Source organism: Natrix helvetica (genome assembly GCF_964273705.1).
Source record: "Natrix helvetica genome assembly, chromosome: 10".
Classification (NCBI taxonomy): Eukaryota; Metazoa; Chordata; class Lepidosauria; order Squamata; family Natricidae; genus Natrix; species Natrix helvetica.
Window position 1 is genome coordinate 14,315,167 of NC_138561.1, and position 12,864 is coordinate 14,328,030.

At 42.3% G+C, this 12,864-nt stretch overlaps 1 protein-coding gene across 2 annotated transcripts in view; it reads left to right on the forward strand.

Moving 5' to 3' along the window:
* The window catches only part of ANKRD27 (ankyrin repeat domain 27), a 51,858-nt gene that overhangs the window by 19,843 nt on the left and 19,151 nt on the right, over nt 1–12,864 (forward strand). For both annotated transcript variants that reach the window (XM_081963215.1, XM_081963216.1), the window contains exons 13-16: nt 5,559–5,651; nt 6,800–6,927; nt 8,073–8,155; nt 11,112–11,227. In XM_081963215.1, the coding sequence (XP_081819341.1) occupies nt 5,559–5,651; nt 6,800–6,927; nt 8,073–8,155; nt 11,112–11,227 (420 nt within the window). The remainder of the gene's footprint in view (nt 1–5,558; nt 5,652–6,799; nt 6,928–8,072; nt 8,156–11,111; nt 11,228–12,864) is intronic.

A 12,864-nucleotide genomic window follows, 5' to 3' on the forward strand; every position in this document is an offset into this window, starting at 1 on the left:
ATCCCATGAGCCTGGAACCACACAATTGTCTTAAATATATGCCTGTTGCCGAGTGTCCGAATTTTAACCCCGTGACCATGGGAATCTTGCGACGGTCATAAGTGTGAAAATCAGCCATGTCACTTTTTTCCAGGGCCGCTGTAACTTCAAATGGTCACTCCACAAGTGGTTGTAAATCAAGGATTACCTTTAGAGACAATCTGAGCAAGACAGAATATGTTTTGACTGAATATATGGAATCAAACTTAATTTGATATGTTGCTAGGATGATAATCTGCTGTGTATTTGATAAATCTGTCACCTTCTGTTACGCTAAAAATTAGCCCACGTCAGAAGTTCTTGGAGGGCTTTTCAGAGATGGATTTAAAAGTACCATTGATTTAGGATGACAGTAGTTGGCACAAGTCCTTTTTTTAAGAGTTAAAAAGAATCACCTTTAGGTTTCAGCTTTCTGGGCTTAGTCAAATCATTTAGAGCCTTGCCGATGCATTAAGTGGAATATATTTGAACAGCTTTATATTGTGGGCTGAGCGAGGGAGTGCTAAATCCACAACCTTTGTGTGTCAAGACACACAGCTGAGTTACAGTGATTTTTCTGCCAGCAATAAATGGTTTTGCTTGTAGAAGGAAGGTGTGGCCACGTGTCCCTAAAACCATAGCGGGTGTTGCAGAGGTATTTTAGAAAGCACGAATGCTTTGAAGGCACTCTGAAGATAATTTTTTAAAAAGCCGATGGATAAGGAACTTGAGGTCAGCAATTCAAGGTATTTTCTGGAAGCAAGATAGAGGTAGCTGGCAGATTTTAACCAAGGTGATCTTTAATTTCTATCTTCAAAAGCATTGCTAAATGCTCCGTACCTTTTATGCCATCTAATCAAAATCTAGCAGCTTCCGTTGCTCTCCATTTTGGTTGAAAGTTGGATGCAGTGTTATAACGCGTCAACATTACACCCCCAAAATGCCAAGGACTTCTTTCACAGCTGTTTAAGGCATAGTGAAATTTATTTATTTATTTCTTCAATTTCTGTGCCTACCCATCTCAGGCAATCACTCGGGGTGGCCCTAGTTTTCTCTTAATGGGCCAGAGCTTTAATTGACCTGTCAGTATTCCTTTTGCGACTGGAAATATTCTTATAGCCATAAAATTATTACCCCCCCCTCCTCCTTTTTTTGTATTGTTAGCGTGTTTGCAGAATAAAACACATGTCTTAATCATGTGAGGCACATTTCAATATTACTGAAGTGTCCACCTCAGATGGGCACCGGGACTGCCCACTGTTGGCAAGATATAAACCAAGAATATGGTTTATATCTTGTCCCTGAACTGGTTTGACCCATGAGTCAGTTAACCCTTCTAACTTAGAATGTCTGTTGAACCTATTCACTCTGAATGCAGAATAGTGTCAATTCGTAAAGCATCCCTGACCTGCTCTCGAGTTGCCATGGGGGGGGGGAACTGATGGAGCAGCAACCAGAAGCACATTCCAGACATACTTTTCTCAAGGCTGTACCGCAGGTTACCTGCAACAGCTGGAGGGGCGTAACCTCTACAGCCAGGGAAAGTGCTCCGATGGAGAACGTGATTTATGGCACATCCTAGATGGAAAGGGAAAACAGGGTCATAATTGAGCCGTAAATTATGTGGGAGCAGAGCTGGCTTCACTTGGGTAAATGCTGACATGTTCGGAACCCTGACAAATAGTAGATAATTTAGCATCCTGGAGCTTAAGCTAGTGTTGAATTTTCCATGACATGAAGTGGAGTCTTCAAGACTCTCTTCTATGGTCAAAAATATGTATGTTGGAAGTTGTAGCTCGTCAACTTCTGGAGAGCCACGGGTTGGGAGAGCCACGGGTTCCTCATTTCTGCTTTAGACAATAGGGTTGCTACAAAGTTGATGATGACAAGAGAAACTTCCAAAACCTTAGGTGCTCCTGATCTGAATCGAAGCTGGAGGAGGTGGACGTGATAACCTCAATGGAAGCTGCGCCTGTGAGCCATCTACAAAGAATGGAACTTTAGGGGTTTAATGGCTTGGTTTGGGGATCACTTCATGCTGAGGGCCCTGGGGATCTTTTCGGGCAAACTCTTCACTCCTCTTCTGCACTTGAAATCACTTTTGCAACTCTTTCACTTTGCTTCTCGGTGGGATATCTTCTCAAGCAAACTGGCATTTTCCCTTTCTAAAATGGCAGAGGTGGATCACAAATGTTGCTTGTTAGATCTCTGAGCCATGTTAAATTAAAAAAAAAAAAAGGCGGAGGGAAAGATGTGTGGAACAGAACGGAATGGTTGCACGTGTTAATAGTTTGCTTGCAGCTGGTTTGATGGTTGTTCATAACTTGTTGCTCTGCTAACTTCTGAAGACGTTTAAGGCAAAAATGTGTTGGGATGACGGAGAGGTTTGCTGCCTGCTGTAAAATAAAACACATGGATAAATTTGAGAACGTGTGCAGTTCTTTAAAGTAAAAGGAGTCAATAAAACACGCCCAGTTTCCCAATACTTGTTTACATTTTTTTTTTCTTGGTCCTTTTGCCTAAATGCAGCTATCTGCTCCATAGTTTTTAAAAACTTCTTATTTCGGATGTTAGAACATAGAACACGTGGAGGGCAAATCATGAATGGCTGAATGTATGTTTCTTTGCAGAAGATCAGGATTTGCAATGTGCCAATTCCATGAGTTTTGTGCTTCAACCTCTTTGGCTTAACTTGCATTTAAATCCTCGAAGCTGTGCTTAACATGACAGATTTAGTCCTGGTAACTGAACTGTCGCTTACTCAATCTATCTGCTCTATCGCTTAAGAAGTAAGGAAAATGTTTGGTCAGATATATGTTGGGAACTTGGGGTGCTGGTTCTCCCTCTTTACTGCTTGAAAATATATCTTGTGAGGAGTCAGATTTAAGCCAAAATTATTTAGCAAAGTATATATCTCAGTCAGAAAGATGAACTAGATTGGAGTGGTGTAAAAACAGGAAATAAGGAATATTCCTTATCAACCAGAATTGATCTTAGCTGACTTGCTAATGTTGCTTCGTTACCAACTGGGACTGCAATCGGTCTTGATTCAGGCTGCAATTATTTCAGAGATTTGAGTGGGGAGGGGAGACAGGGTTATAATCCCCTGGGTTATAAAGTATAAAGTCTGCCTTCTCCAGCCAAGTATACACCATAGAGGTTGGCTTTCAGCTCTGCATGGACTGTGCTGTCAGGATCTGTTGAGAGTTAATGACACACCTTAGAAGGACCAAGTTGCTCATCGTGACTCCTATGTTTTGTTGAGCATATACCCAAGGATTCCTGGAATCATCATCTTTTAATGACTCCATAATCCCTTGCAGGGTGGAGTCTGGGCAAATTGAATGGAGCTGAATGTTTGCTGACCAGATGCCCTTCCTGTCACCACTGCGGAGTTCTATTCAGCAGATAGATTCTCATCGTGCCCAGAGAGAGAAATATATGCCTCTACCTAGGGTCAAACTCACAGTCTCCTGATTGTGAGGCAAGAGCTCAACCTCTAAGGATGTCTTGAATGACTAGCTGAAATACCCAGAGGGTACCACATTACCTGTTCTCATCTGAAACATGGGTGGGAAGTCTTCAGCAGATGAGATCATAATCTATAGCAACACTAGTTAGGTTGACATGTTGTGCTGAGCATTTGTGTTTAGCTTAGCGCAAATCAAATCAAACCTTTCTTATAGACATAGGCCAGAATATTAGCTTAGTGCAGAGGTGAACGGTGTCATTAGAGCATAGTTGATTACAAAATATATGTTGAGCCCAGAGATGGTATTCAACAGGTTCTGACCAGTTCTGGAGAACCAGTAGCGGAAATTTTGAGTAGTTCTGAGAACCATCTCACCTCCATCTATTCTCTGCCCCCACCCCCAAGTCCCAGCTGATCAGACTGAAATGGGGATTTTGCAGTAATCTTCCCCTGCAACGTCCTCCAAGCCATGCCATGCCTACGAGTGGTACGGCCACAGAACCAGTAGTAAAAATTTTTGAATCCCACCACTGCGTTGAGCCTTGAATGAATCACAGTAGCCAAGTTCATACTTCATGGTAACTACAAATGATTGTTTCCAAGCCACAATAAGTTGACACATGACATATCCATCTAAAGCCAAAGTGCGTCACAACTTCGCTTGATGTAAACTTAGTGATTTCTTCCCTTTGATGTGAAGAGACTTTCACTCTCTACCACTGTGACAGCTTTCGTTCTCTTACCTGTTCAACATGTCATTTCACAGTTAACCCTCTACATTTTTACCTTCCTGGGAGAGAATTGCTCAACATGATTGACCAAACAAATGAAAACCAAACTTTATAATAAAATAAGCAGTAGACAAGGGCATTGCAAATCTAATCAGCAGTAGTAAGGAAGTTAAAATGGCATTTTAAAAAAAAAGTGACTTCTAACCGATCTTCACACAACTGACACAGCATCTTCATTGTCATATGATCAAAATTTGGGTGCTTGGCAACTGGTGTGTATTTATGACAGTTGCAGCATCCCAGGGCCACATGTTCACCTTTTGCAACACAGCTACCAATGAGCAAAGTCAATGGAGGAAGCTAAATTAACAACCACAGTGATTTGATTAACAACCATGGCAAAAAGAAGTTTGTAAATTTGGCTGTGATTTATTTTAACCACCCTGGTTAGTCACAGAAATTCTGGTTCCAGTTGTGGTGGTAGCAATAGCACGTAGACTTATATACCGCTTCACAGTGCTTTAGCGGTTTACAGAATCAGCATATTTCCCCCAACAATTCGGGTCCTCATTTTAGCCACCTCGGAAGGGTGGAAGGCTGAACCTTGAGGCGGTCAGGATCAAACTGTTGGCAGTCAGCAGAATGAGCCTGCAATACTGCATTCTAACCACTGCGCCACCTTGTAAGTCAAGGATTACCTGCATCAATTTTTTTATTCCTTAAAAAAATAGTGAGAACATTGCTGATTAAAAACTCCATTGCAAAGAGGACTGTTAAATGCACGCGCAATGAATTGCATGCACAGTTCAATGGAAATTCTGCGCATGTGCAGAACTAAAAAAAAAAAAGATGGCGGCAATTGGGGAACCAGTTCAGGGGTGTGGCCAGCCTGGGTTGCTGCTGTTTCTGTTTGGCTGAACCGGGCCAAACTGGTAGGGAACCCATCTCTGGGAAGGATATACACCCAATGAATAACATAATAAAAGAACAGAAATTTCCTTGGGCGACATTGCAGTCCTCTGTTCGGTGGTGATTTTATTTTCCTTCATGCTCACCTTTTTTTTTTTTTAGGAATCTACATATTTGTAAGCTTTTGGTTGGAAGTTGGAATTCATCCTTCTATTCATTGGTTAAAATTCAAACTGAAAACCCACCCTTCAGTGCAAGAAAATCTGCAGTGTTCAGTTTTCAGAGTTGAGCTTCAAAATGGAATTCACCAGTTTAAATGGATCCAACGTCTGTTAAATCAGTGGGAAAAAAGAAGGTGGCAGATACCTCCTTTCAGTTAAATATTTCTCATTGCTAATAGCCTCTCTCTCTCTCTTTTTCTTTTTTAGGGATCTGAAGGATTTGGTGAAAAGCTGTTCTTAAGACAAAGAATGAATCTTCTCTCTCAACTGTCCACCACCCCGATAGACTGTTTGTTTAAGGTTTGGATGGCATAGCTGTTGGATTAACTCAGCAAGAATTAGCCAAATATTATGCTTTTCCCTGTAATCCGTTGGAGGACTGTCTCCACGGCTGTCTGCGGATTAAAATTGGGTGTTTTGGAATTGATAAAAGAACAGCACATATCTTTCCTGTGCCATTTTTATTGGCTTTTAAACTTATGGATGCTTTAGTCAGAGTAGCATCATCATTGGTGGAAGTTGGTTTTAATTATATTTATTTTCTTAGGAGTCCTTGTGTGAGTTCTCCTTCCACTTAATCATCTTCCACCGGAGAGAAGAGGGCTGAGAGGGAAGCTTTCCTTGGAGTGATTTCTGTGGGCACATTCTTAAAGTTCCTTTTTTAAAAGTTAAATATTTAAACTTCAATGCATTGAGAGTTTGGAGCTGATTATGGCTTTGCTGGCACAGACATGCTGCTGAATCAGTTTGATGTATTCTTTTATTGTTCTTGAAGTTGTATGTACGATTTTTAAATTTTTTTTATTATTATTATTTAAATCAGCTGCTTTGGGAATGCTTGTAAATGGAGAGACGAATCCACACTTGAATTCACATTTTCAAATCAAATGATATGATCCGAAGAAATGGTTTGGTTAACCGGTTCTGGGGCAGTAAGTCATGTTAATAACATGAAGATGTTTTTATCAGAAACTAGCTGCTAACTCGGTGTTGCCCGGAACCAATCCCCCTTACCAGATGGAGCCCCCTTGTGGAATATTGTGAAGCCGTTATCATGGCAACTTCACTGTGCTGCACAGTAGAAGCCATTTTAGGGCACAACAGGCTGTATCGTAACATAACTTGAATCCAAAATGCACACTATCACTCAAAAGTACTGTGATTTAACACTATAGATATAATTCATTACTTTTCATTAGACACCCATTAGGTTTTACAGTTTAACAGTTACAGAGATGTCACAGTGGATATGCATTCTAGAATTGGAATTATTGTTAGTGATGGTAGACAATAAACTGGGGACTTGTGATGAAAACACACCGACTTTTCTGTCAATTGCTGTGATGTGAGAACTAACTTTTTTTTCATCCTCTTCTGATGTCTACCCTGTTTTGAGTTTTGGGTTTTGAACCTTCCCAGATGTGTCTCTCTCTCATTCTTCTTTGCAGCATGTTGCTTCGGGCAACCAAGAAGAAGTAGAACGCTTACTGAGCCAAGGAGACGGTGATAAGGACGCTTTGCAAAACATGTGCCATCCACTCTGCTTTTGTGACGAATGTGAGAAGCTAGTTTCTGGGTAAGAATGTTTTTTTCCTCTCTCCAAGAGTTTATCCCCAGTGATTCAGAATGAAAGTTAAGACATTTGATTCTGCCTTCAGTGGATTAATTCAAATCTAATGCCAGATTATGGTCTACATGTGCATAAGGATTATTCAGGCATTCATTCAGTCATCTTCCTAAGGATTAGTAAAATAGGCTAGTAATATTGTTTGTCGCACAGTCAGCCAGATGTTTAGACTGGATTTGGCATTCCTTCCCAAGGACCTGGGATAGAAAGATGTGAGTGTTGGATTGTGTTAAGAGGTATCGATCACAGGATGTAAGCTGTTCCAAGTAAAGCTGCCTTTTGCAATTGACAGATGGTGAATTTGTCAATGCTGATGGTGATGGTGATGGTGTTATTTTTAGGAAGAAAGGGTTGAAGCTGACAGAAGAGCAAGTTCTGTTCGGACCGAGGCTTCCCAAGAGCATGAAGCAAACTTCTTGTCCCAACAAAAACCCCTTTTATTAATTTACTGTGAATTCTGCTCATTCGCATCCAGCAAAGTCTTTCAAGGGAGGACTTATAGTCACAGACCTTATCTGGCTTGGAGAGCTGCCAGGCTGATATCTGCAAAACCTGGCAAGGAGTCTCGGAGAGTCATGAATCAATTAAGCGAACTAATTCTCTCCTGCAAACTCCACTCCCCTTTCGCTCCTTTTTTATTCCCTCTGGGAGGGGCCATTCATCATCCACTTGTGGCCTTACTCCCAAGTCGACCCCTGTTCTTTAGCTGTTCCCTTCGTCTGGCAGCTCTGTGCATGCGCACACTGGGAACAGGCTCCAGCTGTTTGTCTGCCTCACTGATGTCTGCCTCTGAAAGCATCTGATAACTGGCATATGGCCCTGGCCCTCTCTCTGCCTCTGAAACAGAGCCCTCATCAGAGCCTTCCCCAGACTCCAGGACAGGCCCATGTTCCTCCCCAACCTCCTCACTGTCCGAATCAGCTGCCAGCTCTGCTGGCTGCTGGTGGGCCACAACAAGTTCAGAGGACAGCAGAATTATAATGGGTGACCTTTGCAACCACAGTGTCCCAAAAGGGTCCATATTGGACAGAAAAGTAGATTAAAACACTTGTATTCTGCTTGAGTTTGATAGTGTCTTTTATTATTGCTTTAAGGAAGTTGAACGATCCGTCGATTGTTACCCCATTTTCTAGAGATGATCAGGGATTTACTCCACTTCATGTAGCTGCTATTTACGGTAAGCGCTGCAATCTTTTTTTTTTTCCCCTTTGTTTTTCAAATGTTGTAGCATCGCCTTTTCCAATACAATCAGAAATCCTTTCGCTCTGTTAGTTGGGTGCTCTGAAGGTTTCAAACCCATTCGGGCAAAGAGGACACAGAGCCCAATCTCTGTGTTTTCCTTTACATTGTTTGAAACATTATTATTTGTTTATTTTGAACTAGCTTTTAACCCGGCATTGCCCTGGTATTTGTTTATTTCAATCCTGTATTAGACATTCACAAATATCCGGACCAAACGTCATTTCTAATGTTGGATTTCCCCCCTTACCAAAGGGAGCCCTCTTATGGAGTACTGTGAAGCCGTTACCATGGCAACTCCACCGTGCTGTACAGTAGAAGCCATTTTAAGGCAGTACTGTAGAAGCCATTTAAAGGCACAACAGGCTGTATCTTAACAGAACAGGGTGTTAGGGGTATCTTATCCCCACAGTATTTGTTTCCAGAGAGTAAGACATCTGTACACCAAGTTTGGTTGAAATTCCAGAGTTATCTGGAACACACACACACACACACACACACACAAACACAGCCATTTATATATAGAGAGATACTGTTACGTGCTTGATTTTGCTTTATGTTTGGTTAGCTGCCCAGAGTTATTTCATTGAGATGGGCAACCATGTATATTTGCAAAATAAAGAAAGAGAAGAAAAAAGTAGGATTACAAAAAAAAATTCTTCCATTAAGAAGTATTTTTGCTGGAAATGAATTGGGACACCAACACTACCAGCTGATTTGGGAGGCCGTACCAAGTCCATCTGTATTTCACTTTGTCCAATAAAAATAGGTATACTATCTCCAATAAATATTAAAAAGTATTTGAGTACTATTTAAAAATATTTTGTAAAAATCTTTTGAATGCTATTTAAAATATGTCACTAAAAGGAGTGACATATAAAAAGTGAACTTGGAAAAGGAGGATTTGCATTTTAAAACCCTACGTTGGACCAAGGTAACTGACCAGGGGGAAAAATAGTAAGGATTATTTGTGTTTAAAAAAAGATTAATCAGTTTACATTAAGAGCTAGGAAAATTAAGGAGGATATTGAAAAAAACCCTGAATTATTACTGTGGGGCCAAGTGGCTAGGCAGCTGGGATGATGGAGAATCCTGGGAGATCCAATGAAACAACATTATGAAGGCCACAGATTGCCCAGTGAAATGAAGCAGTTTTCAAGGCGACAGTTTGCAAGATAGGAGTTCTTCTCTGAACTGCAGATTATTTTGGTTTTTCCAGAAGCAAATAGATAGTAGGTTATCTTGGTTTTTGACTTGGCAGGGAGCAAGTTTTAAAATCATTTTGCCTCCTCTAGTTTCTTGCCTTGCCTTGAGAAAGTGTGAGCCTGGTCCCAAAAGGTTACATCGATGTTCTTGGCAATATCAAGTTATTAATATTTGAACATTTGAGGGCAAGTACTTTACCTGGGGACGCGGTGGCTCAGTGCCTAAGACAGCGGCTAAGCTTGTTGATCAGAAGGTCGGCAGTTCAGCGGTTCGAATCCCTGGTGCCGCGTAACGGAGTGAGCTCCCGTTACTTGTCCCAGTTTCTGCCAACCTAGCAGTTCAAAAACACGTAAAAAATGCAAGTAGACAAATAGGAACCACCTTTGGTGGGAAGGTAGCAGCGTTCTGTGTGCCTTCGGCGTTTAGTCATGCCGGCCACATGACCACAGAGACGTCTTTGGAGAGCGCTGGCTCTTCGGGTTTGAAACAGAGACGAGCAGCACCCCCTAGAGTCAGGAACGACTAGCACATAGATGCGAGGGGAACCTTTACTTTACCTGGAGTTTGCTTTGGTTAGTTTTCCCCCAAATAAAGGATGGTTTTGCCTTCAGTTGGCATTCTTCTGTGACTCTCAGGAGTAAGGCAATCTCAGTTTTAATTGCTGGACATTCTCTTGCTTAGCTAAGAATCGAAAAATTGCTGTGGGCCCTTGGAGAGTTACAGGTAGTCCTCGACTTACAATGGTTCATTTAGTGACCATTCAAAGTCACAACGACACTGAAAAAAGTGACTTACGATGACCATTGTTTCACATTTATGACCATTGCAGCATCCCCATGGTCACGTGATTTATATTCGGATGCTTGACTTCTGACTCACATTTATGACGGCTGCAGTGTCCCGGGGTATGAGTGTCATGGGATCCCCTTTTGGCGACCTTCTGAGCAGCAAAGTCAACAGGGAATCCAGATTCACTTAACAACTGGGTGACTAATTTAACAGCTGCAGCGATTTCGGTTAACGAATGTGACCACAAAAAAAAAAAGGCGTAGAATGGCGACAGAGCTCACTTAACCGATTTCTCCCTTTGCTACATATATTTTGGGCTCAGTTGTGGTCATAAGTCGAGGACTACCTGTATCGCACAGGAAGGATAAAGAGAAAATTATCAGATTCGAAGAACCGACTCTGAAATGCAACATGCTTTAAAAAAAAAACACAGCCAGGGGTGGGATTCAGCTGATTCGGACCGGTTCGGGCGAACCAAATGCTAATTTTACATCTGATTCACTGAACCAGTATTTGCAAGGACTGGCTGGCCCCGCCCACCCCACTCTGCCCCTCCCAGGAGTCTCCAGGTGGCCTCTTTTTTATGCCAGGTAAGTGCAGGGCCTCTGGGAGGACGGAAAAAGGGCCTCCTGGAAGTTCTGGGAGCCTGGGGGAGACTGTTTTCGCCCTCCTGGAGGCTCGAGGAAAGCCTGTGGAGCCTGGGGAGGGTGAAAAAGGCCCCTCCCCTGCTGCGGCGCAGGAGGCCCAAGTAGGCCATGCCCACCTTGGCCACGCCTACCCAGCAACCGGGCAGAGAATGGGTTCCTAATTTTTTTTAATCCCACCCCTGACTACACAGCTGCATGGTATCATTTGGGTGGTAATTAGCATGTTTCTTCCTCCCCCCCCTCCCCCCCCAGGGCAAGCACCGTTAATTGACTTGTTAGTCTCCAAAGGCGCTGTTGTCACTGCCACGGATTACCACGGGTCAACACCCCTTCATCTCGCCTGTCAAAAAGGATATCAGAATGTTACAGTAAGCTTACAAACAGTCTGTGAATCATGTTGCGCTATGTGTAGTTTCGCTTTTATTTATAGACAGACACAAGTGTTGAGTCACCCAAAAGCGAAATCTGGGCTGGGTTGCTTTAATAGTGGAATGGTAGCTTTTTAAGAATCCAGGTAGTCCTCGACTTATGACCGAAATTGAGCCCAACATTTCCGTGGCTAAGCAAGACAGCGGTTAAGGGAGTTTGGTCCTATTTTACGACTTTCCTTGCCACAGTTGTTAAGTGAATCACTGTGGTTATTAAGTTAGTAACATAGTCGTTAAGTGAATTTGGCTCTCCCCATGGACTTGGCTGCCCAGAAGGTTCAAAAGATGGATCACATGACCCCAGGACATTGCAACCGTCATAAATACATGCCAGTGGCCAAGCATCTGGATTTTGATCACGGGAATGCTGCAAAGTCATAAGCGTGAAAAATGGTCGTAAGTCACATTTTTAGTGCTGTTTTAATTTCAAATGGTCACTACATGAATGGTTGTAAGTCGAGGATACCAGAGCTATAACTTTCTTCAATCTCAAAGGACCATCCCTCCCAGAGTCCTTAGCCACATTCCCGTTAGCTGAGGGGTCAGGCCTGGAAGCCGTCTTTTGCATTGGGCCCTCAGGCCTGCCACATTTATTGCTGTGGGAAACTGGGAGGTATATGTAGGGGAGATGTAGTCAAAATAACATTCCTTTCTCAGAGAGTCAAGGACATCTTGCCCTGCACCTGGAGTGGCGTGCCTGGGAGGCATCTCCAGTTTTGGATGATGCCTGATTGGCTCATGTGATGGACATGTGGGTGTTTGGGCAGGAACTTGGATTTTCATTTGGGTGGGGAAAACCTGGAAACTTTCAGATTCGGGATTTCCCAGATGTGCCAATATGACATCTCTAAGAAAATGGAACTTAGAGGGAACTCAAGCCTTGGAGTCTTCTTTCATTAGGGATGTTATTTGGAACCCCGACATGAGGATTCTTTGCTAACCTTTGGCTTCTATTCCTTGTTCTTGCCTTTCCTCCTAGAATTGCCCCCCCCCCCCTCTATTTAATGGAAATGTTGGCCCTACATATGGATTTTTTTTTTTTTTTTAAATCATACTGATGCTGGCCTGCGGCCCAAAGAACGGATGCATTTAGCCTTCAGTTCTTCTGTGCTCGCTTCCTGTTGTCCTTTGCAGGGATTACAATAACATCTTCATAAATAGCCAAACATGAATAAAACATTTTGATTGATGAAGCTGCATCTTCCACCATTTTTGGGATTCAGGAGTTGGAGGGCTGGGGAGATGGACTGGAGAAAACAATTCAATGTTGTAAAATTTATAGTCCATGAAAAGTGCTTCAGGTGTTTCCAAAGTCATTTGTAACAAAATATTTCCAGCCAACTCTCCTGCTGTTTACTGTCAGGTTTTTTGATGCTCTTAACTTTTTTTAAAAAAAGTTCTTTTAATAAAAGAAAGAGAAAGCTGCCATATATCAGAGCAAAATGCCAGCTTTTAGAATCATTTTTATTGGCAGCAATGTCATTGGGCCTTCACTGAGATGACCCTGGAAATGTTGACTTCAAGTCATCATTGTTGTCATCCATAAAAGTCCCTGTAAATTTTTTGTGAGCTTCTTC